At 46.8% G+C, this 21,802-nt stretch overlaps 1 protein-coding gene across 6 annotated transcripts in view; it reads right to left on the bottom strand.

Annotated features, from left to right (window-relative positions):
- LOC126526471 (uncharacterized) overlaps positions 1-21,802 on the bottom strand; it is a 218,290-nt gene that overhangs the window by 171,801 nt on the left and 24,687 nt on the right. For all 6 annotated transcript variants that reach the window (XM_072289604.1, XM_072289605.1, XM_072289608.1 and 3 more), the window contains exon 2: positions 18,975-19,172. In XM_072289604.1, coding sequence (XP_072145705.1) covers positions 18,975-19,172 — 198 coding nt within the window. The remainder of the gene's footprint in view (positions 1-18,974; positions 19,173-21,802) is intronic.

Genomic DNA, 21,802 nt, shown 5'->3' with positions numbered 1-21,802 from the left:
AGCTCGAGGATCGTGTGACGCATACGTCATGGGCCCCCCTTAATTTTTTTTCCTGTCTTTTTGCAACAAGGTGCACTTCCACTGATGGCGTAGCGCACAAGCTATTGCGCTTGTGTCGTTTCACACACACAGCATACAATTTTGTGCGCTGTGCACGAGAACATCTGACTAGCAGTATAAGTCAGTGCTATGCGAATACTGAGGCAGACACAAGTGGCTCGCTTATCAAGCATGTTTGCATACAGGAACACAGTAGAAAATTATGTACTTCCATTGTCTGCGCATGCAACTGCACGATGCGGGAACAAGCATGCAAAACGAAAGTACATCTCTCTTGCTGCGATGCAAAGTTAAATAAAAATACATTTAGTATGACTGTTTTATTATTATTTCTCTAAACTTTCATTAGTCTACTGAAGTAACAGATTACACAAACAGATGTTGCCTTGAACAATTCTTGATGTCAAACGTCACTATGACCGATGTAACAGCAGTATGATGTGCATAGGTGCACTTTTGCTATATACGTCAACTCTCCGGCTGGGAGCGTGGTGCCCGTGAGAAGGGTAAATGGCATTCCGTGTGAAATTTGAGCTCTTTCTGTGGCACGTAGCGATGTAATACTTAGCAGACACGATTGTTAGAGTGCATCGTATGCACGGCGCTTGTCAGCTCAAAATGGCCCCACCTGGTGACGGGCCTTTTAACATTTCGGACCACGCCATCACAAAGTTGAAAACCCTCAACGTACATCTGAAACGCCGCTGTTTCTGCCTTTCAATTTGAAACATCACCGCACACGAGTTTGCACGGCGATCATGGCTTTTAGCCACATAAGCATAGCTTCAAGTTCTGGGTGGGCACCTTGGCCAACATTCTGTCAGGATCCAGAAGCTTTCTCGGTGACGCCATGTTCACCTGGTAGTTTATGTAGTCCGATATTGTCAGCTGCAAGATTTCTAACTCTTCTGCGATGTCCAATTGCGACAGGTCACTTGGCACTTTCCTTATAATGGTGGCCTTCTTTTCCATTGTCAATCTGCTACGATTTCCTCGCTTTGAAGCCTTTGTTGACTTGGAGGCAAATGACGAAGGCAGAGTCTGTACCACTGGTAGTAGTTGGCGATGAAACCGCTGAAGAAGATTGGTTGTTGAAACTGCTAAACCTAACGTCGCAGTATGCAGCTGCAAATACAAATGCAAATCTATGTCTTTTACCCGAAAGCACAGTCCCTTTCAGTCCATTATTGCATTGGCTCTGTCAACATCAGTGCCACTTCATCTTACAAGTACGTGGGGTCTTATTTTGACGTCATCACTCTCTTGGATAACACATATTGAACAATACGTCGCAAAGCCGTCACTCTCTTGGATAACACATATTGAACAATACGTCGCAAAGCCGTGCGCTCACTCGGGTATCTACAAAGAAATCTAAAGAAGGCATCCCCAGAGCTAAAGAAGTTGGCATACGTGACATTTGTCCGTCCACAACTCGAATTTGCTTCTACTGTCTGGCATCCATCTCAAGATAACCTAGCCGCATCATTGGAATCCGTTCAAAACCGAGCCGCCCGCTTCATCACTTCACATTATTCACGGTACACTAGTGTCACTTCTTTGAAGCAAACAATAGGTCTGCCAACACTGAAGTCTCGCCGCATCATATCACGTCTTTGCTTGCTGCACTCTTTTTTTTACAATCCACGCTCAAGGCGCCAACTTCTTAAACCCCCATTACGAACTTCCTCTCGCATAAGTCACAGCTCTGCCATAGCATGTTTACCCGGCCGCTCATCTGCCATGGCCACTTCCTTTTTTCCTGATGCAATCGTTTATTGGAATGCGCTCCCTGACAACTTTGTTACCTGTACTGACCGCAAAAAATTTCGTGAATACCTAACAAATCACTTTGAATAACTTTCTGTTCTCAGTATACATCATTCATGAACCCATCATAAACCACTCAGAATAGTCTACCCTTGTTAACCGTTCCACCTAGTCTTTTTCTTTTGTTTCTTTTATTGCGAATGTATTACCGTGTTACTTCTTTGAATTCGTATTTTTTCTTTGATTATTTAAAGTCGTACAAAATCAGCAATGTTTCTTTTCTTTTTTTTCGTTGTTTTGCACGTAACCACTCTTACACGTGTTTGTATTGCCCCTCCCTTGTGTAATGCCTTCGGGCCTTCAAGGTGATAATAAATGAAATGAAGAAAAGCACAATGCAAACGCGAGGCGATACAAACAGTACCACTGACTATATGCGACTGACGTGAGCTGACAGCAATGACAGTGTAAAGGCTCGCAGGAAAGCGCAGCAAGCGGTGCCTGCTATCGACCCTGTACTGGAAATGGAAGCTCTGAATTGGCAGGTGAGATGTGTGCAACACTGGCTTGAGGTTGCAGGAAAACAAAATCAAGGCGATGTTTTCCTTTTCCGCATCTTTTGACTTCCGAAGGTGAAAAAAATTCAGAAAAATCAAATGAGAACAGTTTGAAACAAGAAAAAATTTCGGTTGGTATGCATAACTACAGTAGAACCCTGCTCTTACGTTCCTCTGTCCTGCCTCCTCCCGGCTGCTATATCGTTTTTGCCCAGTCCTGGCGAAGTTCGCATAGAATCCCATGTATTAAAATCCCCGCTGTTATGTTGTAGCTGCGAAAATGTTCTGCGTGATATGTCGCAACCTGGTACCCAAACCCGCCCCAGCCACACGCGCATTGTTTCAACCCGCTCGGGCAATCTGGGCCACTGGGATGCGCTGACTGGGTGGGTTGCCGGATGACCGCGAAACGGACGTAGTCTTTGGAGGCGCCAGGAGGACGTGTTTACGCCGGCTCCGCGAACAACCAAGGATTCTGGTGGTTTTTCTGGCAAAATGATCTGCGATAGTGCTAAAATCGATTTTCGGAAGTGACAAGGACCCCGTGGACAGAATTGTTTGTGCCTGTGAGTCGATTTTTTGTGATTTTACAGCTAAAAAACTGTAAACGGAGCACAACGCCGCGCTAAGCCTCATCTCGGCTTCGGCATGGCCCCGGCCGTGGACGGCGTCGACGGGCAGCCCCAAGCCAGCGGCGGCTCCCAGAGAAGCGGCGACATGGAAGTGACGGTGGAAGGCAACGAAAAAGATCCTAAGGGACCCGACAACGAAGGATGGTTCACCGTTTTGGCGAAAAGGAGGCAGAAGACTGTGCCAGCTGGCGCGGAGACGACGCTCGGACGCTCGGCGGACGCTCGGCGCAACGCGCTCAAGAAGGGAGCAGGGAAGAAGGAAGCGGAGCTATCGGTAGCATCGAACCTACCGAGACTGCCGGCCACGGGCTGGAAAGTGACTCTACGACTACGAGAAGGCCTCTCAGTGCTCCAGAAAGCACCGGAAGTGAGCCTAGGAAGAGCAGTGCGCGAAAGCGCGGGCGTCAGCCTACAAGAAGCCAAGGGAGACCGCTTCGTGATAAACACCAAACAAGGTACGATTATCTACCACACATTATCGATGGAGAATGCTAAAAAAAATAAGCAAGATAGATAAGATCAGAATCGGAGACAAGGATTACGGGGTCGTCAAGTACGTGAACGCACCGGAAAGCTGTGGGCATGGAGTTATTCACGGCATAGAGGAAATGTACTCCGACAAAGAAGTCCTAATCAACCTCAAAGAGGATGCAGACAACCCGACAATCCTAAAAGCAAGAAGAATGGGCAAAACCAGAACTTTCCTCCTAACTTTTGACGACGAAGTTCCACGCAAGGTTTTCTTCATGGGCGCTATTCTACGGTGCTTCCTATACAAGAAGAGGTACGAAGTATGCTACAAGTGTGGAGGACTCGGGCACAGATCAGATGTGTGTGACAATGACGAACCGAGGTGTAGAGGTTGTGGGGTAACCAGACCGCAAGAAGGACATCAATGCGAGCCGCAGTGCCAGCTCTGCGGCAAAAACCACGTCACAGGGGATAAGAAGTGCAGGAATTTATTCCGCACCCCGTACATCGTGAAGAAGAGACAATGGGAGCAAAAACAAGCGGCCGACGAGGCGAACCAAGAGGAACTTCGTAAAAGCAGGCCAAGCGAGAGATCGAGCAGCAGGACCAGGAGCCGCTCGGAGTCCTTCCCGAGGCTACAGACGCCGCAACAACAGACACAACAGAAGGAAACAAGTAACAAGGTGAGCTGGTCAGACAAAGTCTCCCAGGATTCAGAAAAGGATAGAGAAAACCAGGAGCTAAAAGAGCTTATTAAGAGGCAGGAAGAACAAATCAGAATACTGATTGATGATAGGAAAAAGGAGAGAGAAGAATTTTTAAAGATAATCGAGGAGATGAAAAGAGAGAAGGGTGGAAACAGTACGAGACAGGAAGAGAGTGTAGGGGACAAAGAACCTAAAACAGATCGGCCCCCGCTCAAAAAGAAGAGAACGGGAGAGACAGACTCGGACAGCAAGATGGACAAAGTTACTCAGGATATTACCCTGATGAACGGAGCTATGATGCAATTCATGGAACAAACTCGAGCGGAATTTGAAAAGCGCGACATCGCCCTCAAAGCAGAATTTGAGAAACGCGACTTCGCTTTAAAAGTGGAATTCGATTGGTTTAGAACACAATTAGTTAACATTCAAAATGCATTGGCAAAATAACACGATCTGGCAGTGGAATTGTAGGGGCTTCCTGAAAAAGAGAGCAGTCCTACAAACGTTCCTAACTAACATCGATAAACCAGATGTCATTGCATTGCAAGAGTGTGGGAAAAATGCAAAATTGGCCGGCTACACAGCCTACACTGGGCAAGGAGAGAATCAGCAGACAGCTATCTTAGTTAAAAGAAACTTAGCAGCTGTCCTACACGAGATTGACACAAATAAGATTGATCACGTCCTAATTGAACTAGTACCGAGGAAAAGAAAAGATAGAAGCCTATACGTTCTCAACGTATACAGCTCTCCTAAGCAAAAAAAGAATTGTGGCTTCGATCAGCTCATCGAAAGGTCGAAAAACATTGCAGGGAACAGCCCCATAGTCGTAGTCGGAGACTTTAACGCGCAACACACGGCTTGGGGGTACAAAACCTCGCAACAAAAAGGCAGATAATTATGGGATACTATCTCCAAGCATGAACTAACTCTACTAACAGATCCTCAAATTCTGACTAGAAAGGGAAATAGTGTTTCCAGGGACACCACACCGGACCTTACTCTCATAGGGGGACACATTACCGCACGATGGTGTAACACGGGAGAGGACTTGGGGAGCGACCACAGAATAATAGAGACGGTGGTAGAACACGGCATACCAACTCCCAAACCCAAGCAGATCGAAGCGGTAAATTGGAACCTCTTTAGGCAGAAATGTGCCGAAAAAGAGGAGCTCAAGGATGTAAGCAGTTGGAGCAAAGCCCTCTTGGAAACAGTTGAAGAGGCCACCGAAAAGGTGGAGGCAGACGAAACGCAAGAGGTAGTAGACCGGAAAATGGTCGGATTATGGAGGAAAAAGAGGCAGCTAGAGCAAAAATTGAAAGAGAATAGAAGCAATAAAAACATTAGGAGGGCATTAGCGCACCTGAACGGAGAGATTGAAGAATACGCACTCGAACTCACGAAACGAAATTGGAATAGCATATGTGAACAGATGGATCACAAAATTGGTAAATCAAATGCATGGCAACTATTGAGGCACCTACTAGATCCTCAAAGCAGTAAATCAGAGACGCGTAGAAACATGCAGAAACTAGTGTATAAATACGAAGGTAGTAATAGACAATTGTTCGCTGACGTTAAGGCTAGATATTTTAAATGTGGTTCGCAACAAACACTGCCGGACTACAAAGGCGAAGAGAACCCCCTCTTCGACAGCCCCGTCACGGTGGGAGAAGTCAGGGCCGAGCTGAATCGACTCAGAACGAAAACAGCTGCAGGACCGGACAGAATCAGCAATCGGATGTTGAGGAACCTAGACGACAAGTCAATAGTAAACCTAACAAATTTTATGCAAGAGTGTTGGGAGAAGGGTAAAATCCCAAAAGAATGGAAGGAGGCTAAATTAGTCCTAATTCCAAAACCGGGCAAAAAGCTCAGTCTCGAAAACCTCCGACCAATATCCCTCACGTCATGCATCGGGAAACTAATGGAACACGTGATACAATCTAGAATCAGCAGATACTTGGAAGACCAAGACATGTACCCTGACACAATGATAGGCTTCAGAGCACACCTATCTGCGTGCGATGTCATGCTACAGCTTAAAGAGCAAATTATCGACCACCAAACGAAGGACACGAAAGCCATCATTGGCTTAGACGTGGCCAAAGCATTTGACAACGTAGACCACAAGGCAATCTTAGAACAATTGAATAGCCTAAACGTAGGGAGACGTACCTACGAGTATATAAAGGACTTTCTGACTGACAGAACAGTAACGGTCAGTCTAGGGGGTAACGAGGAGAAAGGGATAGAGCTCAGTAATAAGGGGACACCGCAGGGCTCTGTGCTCTCACCCACTTTCTTTAACATAGTAATGATGGAACTCCCGCACAAACTTAAGGACTTACAGGGGCTAGAACATACGATCTATGCGGACGACATCACCCTATGGATAAATAGAGGCAGTGACGCCCACATAGAAGAAACGCTGCAAAAGGCCATCAATATAATTGAAGAGCACTTAGAAAAAGCCGGACTTAAGTGTTCAGCTACGAAGTCGGAGGCTCTCTTCATCAGTCCACAGAAAATGCGAAAGAAAATCCATAACCACGGGATAAAACTCACTGTTAATGGGGACGCGATTCCACACGTAAAAGCTATACGAGTGCTAGGCATGCACATTCAGGACAATGAAAGAAATACGGAAACGATTAGAAAGCTTGAAATGAGCGTAAGCCAAACATGCCGACTCCTCCGAAGAATCGCCAACAAGAAGGCAGGCATGAGGGAGGCTAACCTATTAAGGATAGTACAGTCCTTCGCGATCAACAAGATCACATACACAACACCGTACCTTAAACTAACAAGGGCCGAGAAAAACAAAATAGAAATCCTCATTAGGAAAGGAGTTAAAACAGCCCTAAACCTGCCACCATGCACATCTACGCAGAGGATACTAAACATGGGCATTTCAAACACCCTAGAAGAGTTGATCGAAGCCACACGTCTCGCAGCAACAGAGACTAATGCGAAGCAGAGGTGGTCTGAGAATTCTAGAGAAACTAGAATACAAAACTAACAACAAAGTAAGGAACACGGGAGCCATCCCGTCACAAATCAGAGACAGGATACGCATACCACCACTCCCAAAGAATATGCATCCCAGTCACCATCAGGACAGGAAGAAAGACAGGGTTAAAGCGTTACAAAAATAACTAGATAAAAAGCAAGGGGTGTTCTACACGGATGCAGCAGAATATGAAAGCAGACAAGGTTTTGTCTCAGTGACGACACAGGCTAACGGTGAGAACTCAAAGAGCTGCAGTACCCCGCAAAACAGAGTGGAGGTTGCAGAGGAGGTGGCCATAGCCCTAGCTTTGACTCAAAAAGGTGTGAAAATCAGTGTCAGATTCCAAAACAGCTATCAGGAATTATACCGCAGGGAGAATCTCCAAAGAGGTGCTCAACATATTGGAGAAAGGACCAATTCCAGAAGAATTAGTAAACCTTATATGGATTCCTGCCCATGAAGGCTTGCCCGGCAACGAGAAAGCGCACACATTGGCCCGAGAGCTTATTTACTGGTACACCAATGCAGCCTCTACAGCCAGGGAGCCCCTACAAAAAGAAGAAGGCATAAACACTTACAGCGAAATTCTCGATTATTATAGAATGGGAAGAAAAACACTGCCAGAGGCGCATAAGAAACTAAGTAAGCAAGAAGAGATAACATGGAGGCAACTCCAAGCGGGGGTGATCTGCAACCCCTACATTCTGAAGAGATGGAACGATAGCATTGAGGACATGAATTGCAAACACTGCGGGGCAAAGGCGGACATGATCCACATAATATGGACATGTCCTAGATACAATAAACCAGATAGGGATAGACAATCCTGGGAGACTTTAATGACCAGCTCAAAGGAAGATGACTAAAGAGAAGTCATCCGCATGGCCCTGGACTCCAAGGCTGAGCTCCAAGGAGCATTAGCCAGCTGAAAGGGGAGGAGCAAGCCGAGGAGACAGGAAGACTCTTGACTCCTCAGGGCTCTTTTTGCGGGTGCAAATAGACGTTATTTCTCTCTCTCTCTCTCTTGGAGGTGCCACTTACGAAGGGTGAGAGTCAGCATATTGAGGGTAGTGCCAACCCTCCACCAGGCGCTAGGCAATCATGGTACGGCCTTGCCGCAAAGTAGCGGCAGCAGACGATCATAGTTGTTTGCACTCTTCACATAATAATGGCTTAGAGTGGCGGTTGTTCGAAGTGCCCGCATTGTGCGCCAACCGCGTGCCATGATGGCATCGCGCAAGCGGAAGGCACTTTCCTTTGAGGGAAAGCTGGACATACTAAACACAGTTGACAAGCAGCCAGCGCGGAAAAGAGTCGACACTCTCAAAGACACTGGACTGCCACCCTCAACGCTTAGCAGTATCATAGCGAAGCACGCCGAGATAGAAGAGAATGCCGCGCTCTTCGGCCCGAAAGCTAAGCAGGCTCGTAGTGCCTAGTACGGGAACCTCAATAAGGCTCTTCTTACTTGGTTTTACCAAGCACACGCTGCCAGTGTTAGCTTCAGCGGCAGCATTTTACGTGAGAAGGCGATTGAGATAGCCGAAAGACTGGGCATCACTGACTTTGCAACGCCAAATGGTTGCATCGACCGTTGCTGGAAAAGGCATGGCATCACATATAAGAGGGCAAGCGGAGAAGCAGCAAGTGTGAACTTGGAAACCGTCGATGATTGGAAGGCCACACTATCGCATACAATGACTGCGTCACTATGGATGCTGCCATCATGATGTCAGAGTGCCAAAGCACTGCCAAGATCGTTGCGAATTCGGTCGCGATTGAAGCTGCTAAATGTGGTGGTGATGACAAGCATGAGCTACAAGACTCTAGGGAGTTGGCTAATCCAAGCCTTAGAGAAGCCGTCGCGGCTCTGGACCTCCTCTGCAGGTACGTCGCACCTCAAAGCGACGCTGACAGCAATGCGGCCTTTCAGGCTATTGACAAACACATGGTGCAAGTGAAAGAAACAGCTATTCTCCATTCTCGATTTTTCAAAGTACTAAGCTCACTTCGAGGAAATAAATTGTTTCAAGTGAAAGCTGCACTGGCGATTTTCACTATAAGCTTTGTTGTGCAATGGCTACTCTGTTAACAGTGAACTTGAAGACATTCTGGTGGAATTCTTTTGTGAGCACCGTGCATGAGCTCTCCTGATGACAGCAGATTCAAGTCATTCCAAAGGCAATTGAATTGCTCTCTAGTGTCTCATTTGTGAAAGGGAAAAGGCTTCACTTTTCGTACCAGCAAAGGTGGATTACCGTATTTACACGATTGCAAGTCGACCCATTTTTTAAAATTTGAAAATCTGAAGTGGGGGGGTCGACTTACAACCGAAACCAAAACATGGCACCACCAAAAAAACCAAGAACAACGAGATATCAAGGAAGCTACAACATAGTTACAATTTTATATTTGCTCTATGGCCCTACCCATAGTTTTCGCTATCACACGCGTTTGTTTGCTTTTTGGAAGGGCTTTTCAAAATTTCTCAGTTTTACAGCGCACACAACGCTTATGGGGGGTGTCGGTAATTGATGGAAGTACCGCTGTTCTATTCGCGGCGGCACTCCCAGAACTGCGGCGCTTGCAGGGAGTATCGATAGTTCATGGAAGAGCAGACACCGCTCCATGCAACCTGTGGTGCTACTTCCATGCTCCCTCGGTCATCATGAGTACTCCTGGCCCACTAAACATATGGCGCTCATTCACAGCAGCGTTCAAGAGGGCTGCAGACCTTTACACCGAAGAAACAAATCAATGCGCAGCGGGCCACAAGTTCGATGTTTCTGAACAGGTGGTGCAAGAGTGGCGACTGCAGCGAAGCAAAATTTTCACCTGTGAGTGCAAGTGAAGAATTTCCCACGGGCCGAAATCAGAACACTTGCAAGCTTGCGGCATACGTCGCTGAAATGCGTGATCGGTCCCTGCCAGTGAAGTGCGACATGGTCATGAGACAAGCCCGGATCTTCGACTTTTAAGGACCTGCTCCGCCGTGAGTACGAGTGGCTACTAGCAGACCATGAACTTACGCCAACCGGACCTGTCAAAAGAGCCTCCCTGACGGCTGCGTGTAGATGAGTGCATTCAGCATGGGCTGCTGTCCCACAAGACGACATGGTGCGGTAATTTGCCAAGTGTGGAATTTCGCTGGACGACGACGCACTGTGGGACCATAGCAGCGATGACGATGGCAGAACTAGTGAGGACTATGGCACAAGTCAAGACGAGTAGTCCTGTGACCATGCCAGCTACCAATAAATTTTCATTATGATGATGAATGTGTTGTTTAGTGGCGCAAGGGCCAGGTATGGTCAAAGAGCGCCAAGACAGTGTTATTGATTTCGCGGTGGAATGACGAGTTCTGTGAAATTGATATGACGTGGCAGTAGAGGGGCTTAAAATTAGTCACTGTGAAGTGTGTAAAATCGACGTGCGATAAGATTATGGCGATGACTAATGATGAGTACTACGAGCCTTACACTACATTGCGGAAGAATGATATGGTATGCGGAACATGTAAGAAGTAGCTACAGCACAACTGCTTCACCAGAGCCCTTGAAACACAAGGGCCCGGAGGCACGTGCTATACAGTACAACTATCCCAGCGGCATCCTCTAAAGAGAGGAAGCACTACGAATGTATGAGACTACTAACGTGTAGGACTACATCTCTGAGGAAACCTAGGATTGTGTCTGTATTAAAAAGCGGTTCTGGACCGAGAAACATTGCAGGATGAAGAGGAATGTGCTGCCGGTATGCTAAGGAAAAATGTCTCTTTCTTTCAGATTCGGCTTCCCGACACTCCAGGAGGACGTGGAGTACAGTCACCCTTTCCCCACATCTACCACAGGTTGGAGGCTCACTTCCGGTGAGTAGAAAATTATGGGTGCCAAATGTGTGTCCTATTCTGAGACGACAGAAAAGGACATCTGTACGACGTGATTTTGTTACAGAGGGCCAAAATCCTAACTGTGGTTTTATCAGGTGGAGCTTATTATCCGTTTCCGCATCCCACATGCGTTGCCAGTGGTCTCACAGCAGCCTCCTTCGCAAGAAAGGCCTCAGATCTGCGACAGGCACCTGAGCGGTAGGGTTAACAGCTTGCTATGTGATTGACGTGGCCATCTCGTTCGCCAGAACGTTACCCTCGATGCTCCTATGGCCAGGCACCCAGCATATAATGATATGCTGGTTAGACATGTACGCTTTACACAAGATGGAATTTTTGTGTGTATAGAGTGACATCAGGGCCTTCACGACACTTAGGGAGTCTGTATATATCACTGACTTTTGAAGTTTTGATTTTATTTTATGCTTAACAGCAGACAGTAATGTGTAGGCCTCGGCCGTAAATGTACTTGTTTCTGGATGTAGTACATCAGATTCTGAGAAGGATGGGCCGACGGCAGCATAGGACACCCCGGCATTAGACTTCGAAGCGTCTGTGTAGAACTCTGCGCAGGAGTGCTTGTCCTGGAGTTCTAGGAAATAAGTTCGTATTTCGATCTCTGGTGCGTGTTTTGTTACTTCTAAAAAAGATATGTCACATTCTATGACCTGCCACTCCCAAGGCTGTAACAACTTTTGTTGAATGCATTAGGTGAAGCTCGAGGAGTGGGACATCTATTTCATCACTAAGCTCCCTCACACGAAGCGAGAAAGGCTTTCTTACAGAGGGATGATTATGGAAAAGTGTAGTACAGGTCATATCGTTAACAGTGTTAAAACATGGATGTTGATGATTGGAGTGTATTTTCAGGAAATATGTAAGGCTGATGTAAGTTCTCTGTAGATGGAGGGACCATTCATTTGATTCCGCGTATAAGCTTTCAATCAGGCTTGTTCTGAAAGCGCCCGTGGCTAAGCGGATACCTAGATGATGGACAGGATCTAGGATCTTTAGTACGCTCAGAGCGGCAGAGTTATATACGACGGCACCATAGTCCAATCGTGATCGAATTAGGCTCTTATAAACATTCATCAGACACTTCCTGTCACTACCCCATGTTGAGTGGGATAGAATTTTAAGCAAGTTCATTGTCCTTAGATATTTTTCTTTAAGGTATTTAATGTGCTGTACAAAAGTAAGCTTGGAGTCAAGTATAATACCTAAAAATTTGTGTTCTTTGTTGATAGGCATTTGACGTCCACAGACTTGAACACAAGGATCTGGAACCAGGCCTTTCTTTCTAGTAAAAAGAACACAAGAACTTTTGTGGGGGTTAATTTTAAACCCGTTTTCATCTGCCCACTTAGATATCTTGTTCAATCTCTGCTGTACTTGTCTTTCGCACACTGCAAGGTTACAGGATTTAAAACCTATTCGTATGTCATCTACGTAGACGGAATAAAAAATAGCTGGTGGTAATGAAGCGCGGAGTGTGTTCATCTTAACTATGAAGAGGGTGCAGCTGAGCACACCTCTTTGGGGTACACCAGTTTCCTGTATAAATGGACGTGAAAGTACACTCCCGACTTTCATGCGGAATGTACGGTTGGACAAATAGCTTTCTATTAGGGCGAGCATATTGCCATGGATGCCCATTCTCGACAAGTCTCTCAAGATTCCGTAGCGCCACGCTGTGTCGTACGCCTTCTCCATATCGAGGAATACGGATAGGAAATATTGTTTATGTAGAAAGGCATCGCGAATGTTTCCCTCAATGTGCACAAGGTGATCGATTATGGACCGCCCTTCTCTGAAGCCACACTGAAAGGGATCAAGCATTTGGTTTAATTCCAGGAAATGTATGAGTCGCCGATTAATGATTTTCTCAAACAGCTTACAAATGCAACCTGTGAGGGCTATCGGGCGGTAACTTGACGCCAACGAAGGATCTTTACCTTGCTTCAGAATGGGAATCACAATCGCTTCTCTCCATGCAAGTGGAAGATATCCAGCAGCCCAAATAGTGTTGAAAAGTGCAAGTAAAGTCAGTTGTGTATCAGTGTGTACGTTCTTAATTATGTCGTACATAATTCTATCAGGTCCTGGTGCAGAGCTCTTGCATGTGATCAAGGCAGCTCTCAGCTCGGCAATACTCAAGGGACGGTTGTAAGGCTCATTCTCTCGACTTTTTCTTGTGAATGGCTTACGTTCTTCTATTTGTTTATATTTGAGAAAAGATTGTGAATAATTCGTTGAACTTGACACGCTCTAAAAATGCTCCCCAAGTGAATCTGCCTGGTCTTGCAGGGTACCGCCTTGTGTGTTTACCAAAGCGAGGGAGTATGTTTGTCGCCCTCTTATCCTATTAACCCTGTTTCAGACTTTGGCCTCATCTGTATACAAGTTGATACCTGATATATACTTCTGCCAACTCTCTCTTCTGGCCTGTCGGCGGGTTTGCCTGCCTTGGGATTTTACTTTTTTAAAATTGATAAGATTCTCCGCAGTGGGGGAGGCGCGTAGCAACCCCCACGCTGTTTTATTTCTTACGCGCGATCCTACAATCGTCGTTCCACCACGGGACACGCCGTTTACATGCCAATCCATTTACTTGTGATATGCATTTATATGCGGCATCTATTATGAAGGCTGTAAAAAACTCCACTGCAGCATCAATTCCTAACGAAGACATGTCAGCCCATGAGATACTAGTAAGAGATCGAAATTTCTCCCTATCAGCTGTCTCAATCTTCCACCTAGGAGCATGTGGTGGATATTCATTTTCTTTAGGTAATCTTAGCAGTATAGGGAAGTGGTTGCTGCCGTAAGGGTTGTCGATAACTTCCCATTCAAGTTCAGGCAGTACAGACGGGGAGACTATGCTAAGATCTATTGAAGAATAGGTTCTGTTTGCAAGAGAGTAATATGTGTGTTCCTTCTTATTCAGCAGGCACGCACCAGAAGAAAAAAGGAACTGTTCAACAAGACGTCCTCGCGCATCTATACGAGGGTCGCCCCACAGGTAGTTATATGCATTGAAATCGCCAAGAACCACATAGGGTTCTAGCAATTCATCTATAAAGGACTGAAATTCATGTTTGCTTAGTTTGTAATGTGGGGGTATATAAAGCGAGCAAATAGTGATAAGTTTGTTTAGCAGAACAACTTGAACCGCCACTGCCTAAGTGCCGTTCGTAGCTGTAAACGTTGACACCCTATGCTTTTTTGAATTACAATTGCAACACCGCCCGATGATGCGACAGCATCATCGCGATCTTTGCGAAAAGTAACATACTGTCAAGAAAGCTTGTGTATATTGATTTTAAGTGTGTTTCCTGTAAACACAGCACTTCTGGATTATGTTTGTGGATGAGTTCTTGCAAATCATCAAGGTTTCTAAGGAGACCTCTGATGTTCCATTGAATGATTGGTGAATCCATATTTAATGTAAACTGGTGCTGTGTTTACGGAAACGGAAGTGATGCCTTAGATTACAGAGCCCTTTCGGGGCAATATAATAGGGGTTTTGCCCTTTCTGAAGCATTCGAGCGAGTCTCGGCGCTTCTTAGGCGTTCGGTGCGCCTTGAGGACAGGTGTAGTGTCCATTGCCTCCTGTGAGACGCCGGACAAGCGCTCTTGTGAGCGAGAGGTTTTCCGAGAGAGTCCTGCCCCGGAAGGCAAGACCCCTGCACCCACCAGCCCGGAGGTCGATGGGGCTCCCTGAGGGATTTGGCTGCGCTGGCCGTTGCCAGCGCTGGAAGGGGCCTCGGAGGTTGGGGCAGCCTCGGCTGCGCCCACCTTCGGGGTCAATGGCCCCGTCTGCTGGGTTGGCGGAGCAGTGCTAGCTGCAACCGCCGCGGGGGCAGATGGCGTAGCTGCCGACTCACTGCTTGTGGGTCGGACAGCCACCGGAGGCCATTGTGACGCTGCCCCCTGACGCGCCACATCGGCAAAGGTTTTCTTGGGCAGGTACGATACCCGCCTGCGTGCCTCCTTGAAACTTATATTTTCCTTTACTTTAACTGTTACAATTTTCTTTTTTCCGGGATGGGCACGACCGCGAGTATGTGGTGTGCTCCCCATCACAGTTTACACAGTGGAGAGCATTCTCACAAGCTTCAGATGTGTGTTCGTGGGCAATGCATTTCGCACATGTTTGGCGGCCTCGGCAGCTCTGCGAACTGTGGCCGAAGCGCTGGCATTTGAAACATCGGAGTGGATTGGGCACGTACGGCCTGACACGGAGCTTGATGTACGCGACCTCGCTTGACTCGGGCAGGACACTTGAACCAAAGGTGATTATTAGGTGCTTGGTTTGGATCTCTTTACCATCTTGCCTCATCTTTATTCTTCTGACATTGATAACATTTTGCTCACTGAAGCCCTCCAGGAGTTCCGCTTCAGTCAGCTCAAGCAAATCATCATCCGACACAACACCACGGGTGGTGTTCATTGTACGGTGCGGCGTTACTGTTATGTGGGTCTCCCCAAATGACACTAGTTTCTGTAAATTCTCATATTGTTTCAGATCGCCGAGCTCCAAGAGGAGGTCACCACTTGCCATCCTCGACACCTTGTAACCTGGACCAAAAACATCAGTCAAGGACTTTGAGACAAGGAATGGTGAAATGGTTCCGACTGCTTTGTTTGGCTTTTCAGAGTGAATAACGTGGAAGCGGGGAAAATTCTGGGTTTGGTGTCCAAAAAACTTGAAGACAACTTCGGTGCGCCCTCGTTTCTGAGGGCGATCAACAAGGGAGGGGAAAGAAGTTTCCATGAAAATATGTATACATTCGGCAACAGCGCCGACCGCCCACCACGGAGCCCAACGAGGGGACGCGGCAGAGCTTGCATACAAGTCTGCATGACACCAGTCGTACGTCATTACTATAACCAAATATGGTGTACCCAAGGTTGGACAGCCACACAGGGTTAACTCTTGCCGCCAAGGAGAAAGGAAGTAAATAGAAGAGAGAAGGAGACAGGAAAGGACTGAAAGTGAGAGGGAAAGACGAAGGTTTGAGGAGAGAGAGACAGGAAAAGGCGACTGCCGATTTCCCCCAGATGGGTCAGTCCGGGGGTGCCGTCTATGTAAAGCTGGGGCTAAAGGGGTGTGTTGCCTCCGCCGGGGGGCCTTAAAGGTCCAAACACCCAACATCGGCTCAACCCCCAGGATCCCCCTTTCCCCAGACACGGCTAAGCCGCGCACGGCTACACGCGGGAGGGTCCAACCCTCGTGTGCTCGGGTCCGTGGTGTATCAACACACCAAACGCCTGCTTGCGCAGACGCCCCTGCGGGGAAATTTTCATTATCGAATGCGCCCTCGGGTATTTTTTTTTCCCTGTCACACGCGATATGGAGGGCTCGGCTTACAATCATGTAAATACGGTAGCTTGTAGCACATTGTAAGAAGCGTGGTGCGGAAGAATGCCTATCCGCTGGAACAAACTGGTGGCACAGAAGGGATCCCATCGGCCACCGCACTCTGCAAAAAGCCTGCAGCTGCTATAGACAGGAGAGGATCAAAACGAGTGTATGGCCAGCATTCACCCCAAGATGACTACAATCGACTTAAGTGACAGTTGGCGTGCACCTCAGGTGCCCAGTGCATGTTGCTCATTGCTTGATGACAGTGTTGCGCATGCCTAGTCCTGCTTAGTCATCACCCAAGGTGTTTACTAAACTGACATTTCCGAATTTCCCCGAGTTTTCCAGGTTTTCCCCGAATGTACTTGCAAAATTCGCTGAGTGACAAAGAACTCTGTTTTGTGTCAATACGAGCTGACACCATGTGGCCTGATCGTGTCACTCTCTAGTAAGCATATTAAAAAATAAAGGAAGGACTTGTTCTAGTTTCAATAGTGAAGAGTAGTGCTTACTGCATTAAAAAAGAAAATGGAAGGAAGGCGTTGGTAAAATGCAGAGCAAATAAAATATCTTTGAAAAAGTGCAAATACGAAAAAGATGGTAAAGCCCATTGCAAATCGAGTCGGACATTTTCAAATACAAATAAAGATAGATGCATACAGAAGCCAATATTTTCGGATATGAGCCATTTCTATCAACTGACAGTAAGCTCATTGGTATGGGGACTGAACTTTCTCACAAGTGCGATTCTCTTTCTGCAGCTGGAAAGTCAACCTCAACTGTGCGAACCTACTCTCAGCCCATGCATAAAGTCTCAGTGGTTTGGATAAGGGACATCTGGATCTTGGCATCAGCCAACACTTTATTTTTTGAGCTCAAGCTCCTTCGAAGAAGCAGCGGCACACTTCCTTTCCTATTCATTCCTCAATGCATCGGTCCTTTCTGTTCTCGTCCTCCTCCTGCCACGCATTAGCCTCATGGAAAATTGGAAGCATCCTTTTGGTCAGTTGTGCAGTCAACGTCAGAAAAATCAGGCGGTCCGAAAAAAAGGGATGCATGTCTTTCACTGTCCTTAAGGGCTCAAATTACCACAGGCATGTCCAAAAAAGCTCTGAAGGTGACAGTAGATGGTAGGTGTACACGTGTATAATTAAAGAATACATACTGTGTTCCATGACAATTGGCCCTTCCCACGCTTGTTAAGCTTCACAGCAATACTTTGCATATGCTTCACTGCCTAAAACTGCTTTGTAGATGCGGAGCTGACTTTCCGGAACCGGCATTATACAATGCGCCAGAGTCGGTGCTACTGCCGACAGCGGTGAATTCTTTCAGTGAAAAACATGGCACAGAACGGCAAAAAAAAGTTAATAGCGAACATCGAAGCAACTCAGCCTAGTGTTGCCGCGGTGGTGGCTACGGCTGCCAGCGGATCTGCGTACGAGAGCGCCGGTTTCAAGTGGCGAGATAGTCAAAATGGCAGTGGTGGTGGTTTTGATTATTGCTGTTTCGGACCTGCAGTCATAGCAAAAAGTTCGGAAAATTGGACGGCAAAGGCTTCTTTCATTCGAAATTTCACACGTACTTATACATTGACTCTATAGAGTATGTGGTGGTGCTGTGAAGCCGTCCTAATTATCGGTCATGTCCCAAAAATAGGGTGTCCAGAAAATCGGTCATTTACCATACACTGGCAACTCCTCCAGCCGACGAAATGGCGTCGTCGTTTGATGATGCCATGTCGTTACAGAGGAACAAAGTAATTCGTTACTCGTTACAGAGTAACAGAGCAATCTAATGATGATTCGTTAGATTCCTGTTACTCAATCCAGCATTCACGCAACTTTCGTTCCCTTTCAATAAAATTAGAGCTAATTTTCCCAGATATAAGCACAAATTTCCTGAGTTAGGGAAAACTATTTCAAGACTATTTTAAGACTACGCAAAATCCCTGAGAATTCCCGATTTTCCCAGTTGGTAGACACCCTGTCACCGATGACGTGCTGTGGGATGTTGTGACTCAAAGGTGTCCCAGGACAAGAATCCTGACAGTTCCCATGCAGTTTTCGCCTCCCTCAATGAATGAGCATATCGATGAAAAGTTGACTGCATTAAAAATTTTGTTTGAACTTTATTAACCTAAACATAGGGGTCAACTGACGTGCCGCATTGATCAATATTCACATTCTTACACTAATAAACCGGCATACACATAAGTAAGAGACTCACTGGGTGTAAAATTGTCGTAGAGCAACGTAAGAGCTACAACAACACCAGGACAAGAAGGCTATGGATTATGCTATACCAGCTAAGGTGCTTCAATGTGCTCAGTAGAGCATTTTGCCCCAATCAGTATGCCGACAAAAATCACAAACCTGCTAATCTGTCCTCAGCAGCAGAACATCATACACATTTGAGCAAGCCATACAAAGCTAGGCAGACTTCAAAATTTACAACACTCACACCTGTAAGCAAATGTAAGAGAAATGTTTGTCACTGCCCACCTGAGGTGGAGCATAACCGATCCACAGTCTGCACGCTCCTACACTCGCTCCCTGCTTTCAACGAGCAGCCGACAGACTTGTCAGCCAGAAGCAAGCTGCACTGCATGCCAACCTCCACCTGACCGGCAACCTTGGAAGGGCCATGGCACGCCGTTTTGGCAGTGATGCTTTCAGCTGGGCTCATCGCATGTGTGAGGCCTGCAAAAAATAAGTGGGATGATTGCAGTCCTGTTACAGCATCAAGAACATGAGGTAAATAACACAATTTAATAAATGCAGGGGCACTTTACAATTCATAGCCAAGGAACACAAAATAACCTATTCGGTTCAGTATTCCTAGACGACTACAAAGGACAATCCACATTGAATACTCAAAAGCAGGGCAACCTTTTTTGTGGGAGGCTTATGACAGCAGAACGTATCTCTGACAGTTTTTAATCTCATACATTTTAACCCATTGGCTTCCGCAGCCGGCGGATCGCCGGCCGCGCCGCGAAAGGCCAAAGTCGCTATGGCTGGCGATTCGCCTGCTGCTTAGGAAATGGCTGCTTGTGACTTTATTCAGTAGATGGCAACACAAAACAAGGTGTTTTCGTTTTGCTTCACATGTTTTCCACTAGATGGACCTAGTTGTCCACTGTCCGAGCTTGATTTTTGTTTTTTAGAAGGCAAAAAGCTCGCATCCCAGTGTCGTGCAAACATGGCATTTGCGGAAAAAACACTGACACAAGAGGAAATTCTTGAACTTGTGTTCAACAGTGAGGCCAAGAGCGACGTCAGCGATGATGAGGATGTTCAGCTAGAAGATGCGGAGTGCCACGGTGATCACGACAGTGCCAGTGATGATCAAGAGCTTCTGTGTTCAGATGAAGATCCCACGGACTCTTCTCCACCGTCTCCAAAAATTAAAAAAATTGAAGACTGAAAATGGGAAGAAGACGATAGTGCTGAAAATGTGATCAAGCACCTGTTCAATGGTCAACCAGGCATCAAGAGAGGCATTTAACTGCAAATAGGTGCGCGTCCCAGTGCTCTTGGTATGTTCAATGCCCTCCTCGGAGATGAGATTTGGAGCATCGTTGCTCGAAGAAAGCTGCTTGTCGCCGCGACACCAATGCGACTGCAGGCAGCCGAGTGGGCCCATTTCCCTCGCCAGACATCACCAAACACAGTGCAGCAAAATCCATCCAGGCTGTGCTTCGTCAGCAAAGCGCAAGTGAAAAAGAGCAGATGGGAGTGTGAAATGTGCGAAGTTGCACTTCACATGCCTGTGTGTTTCAAGGCATTCCACGCACGGAAGTCATTTTGAGTGTGTTGGTGCACTGAGAAATTGCACATCCAATAAATCCAGGCTTATTGCTGTCCCACGTGTTTAGCGGAATTTATCGCGATTTTTATACAGCGCCGCATGCAGTCCACCGTCAGAAAAATTTCGGCGCGGAGTACCAGGAAGGAATGGCTGCAGAAGTCAAGGGATTAAAGCTATTGGTGTAGTCCAAGTAATGAAAAGTGATTCCAACATGCTAAGGTTATCGCAATCAACCTATTTAATGTCTACTGTAGGATCTCCAATCGCCCCATGTCTAGTGCCAGCTGATACTATCCTGTGCTTGCAAATTTTCTATTTCCTCACACTACCTGTCTATGATTGTATGTCAGTTCCACTGGTACCAATTCAGTAACCCTTATAGGCTGTTGTTTACCTGCCCTACACATTACATTGCTTGCCCAAAGTTCATTTTAATGCAATGGCATTCTTCAAGAACTTCACCCAGATAGCGGTAGGTCTCCGTCTGTGTGCGTGTGTATGTGTACGCACCTACCCTCTTTCATGCTAACTTGGGTCACTGTGCATGTAACAGTGGGTATGTGCTGCTCTTCAAAAGCTTCCTTGATGCCAAGTTGGGTCACTGGGTATGAGGCCCTCAGTACGTGCCACTGTTCAATGACCCTGACTAGCCTCTCTAAGTGATCTTGTGTACTTCCGGTTCGTCAGCTTATTCCCGCATCGTTTAGTCGCACACACAGACAATGAAACTGACGTTTTCAAGAGTGTTCCAGCGTGCGATTGGCTTGTGTCTGCCTCACTGTTCGTGTAGCGCTGACCAATACCTCCTCTAAAAACTTTGCCTCGGAGATCGCTTGCTTTGCAATTAGGGGTACGCCGCCATGCACTGTGACCGGGTGCCACGTGGTGGCGCTCGCGACTGTACTGCTGGAGCCGGAATGACACTGTTGACAATGTTGTGTTGGCGCTGCGGTGCATCTGGCTACATGTTGCCCATGCAGTTCCTTGCATGCTCATGACATGCACTGGAGGCGCAATGTAGAGCACGAACCTGCTTCGTCCCAAAATTTTCCTCTGAAGCAACCAGTAGTGCAGTCGAACCCACTTATAACGATACTGGTTTTAACAATATATCGGTTATAACAATCAGAAGCTGCTGCACCGTCAACTTTAATATGCCTTCCATGGTGAAATAACCTGCTTACTACAATGCCCCTATGCCCCATTATCGGCTATAATGATGAAGCCTGGCTGCTGGGTGTCCGTGCGAAATGGTAGTGAAATGTGAAATCCTTGAAAAGAAAGAAGTAAAATGAGAAATTTGAGCCGCTGAATAATGGCCCACTACCCCAACCGCCACCACGTGCTCATTTTCTAGCCTTCTCTAAGCATCGCTCTCCCGTCGCACTTTCACGCCTCCGAACACGAATGGGCTGCGCTCATAGTTTTACACCGTGCCACCCTCTCAAACATCAATGGACCGCGCCAACTGTGCTGCTCCTGAATTTCTCACTGGCTCCTCATTCAGCGCAGTATCTGT

This window comes from Dermacentor andersoni, chromosome 8 (genome assembly GCF_023375885.2).
Source record: "Dermacentor andersoni chromosome 8, qqDerAnde1_hic_scaffold, whole genome shotgun sequence".
Classification (NCBI taxonomy): Eukaryota; Metazoa; Arthropoda; class Arachnida; order Ixodida; family Ixodidae; genus Dermacentor; species Dermacentor andersoni.
The sequence above is the reverse complement of the archived record's forward strand: the minus strand, read 5'-3'. Positions and strand labels throughout refer to the sequence as shown.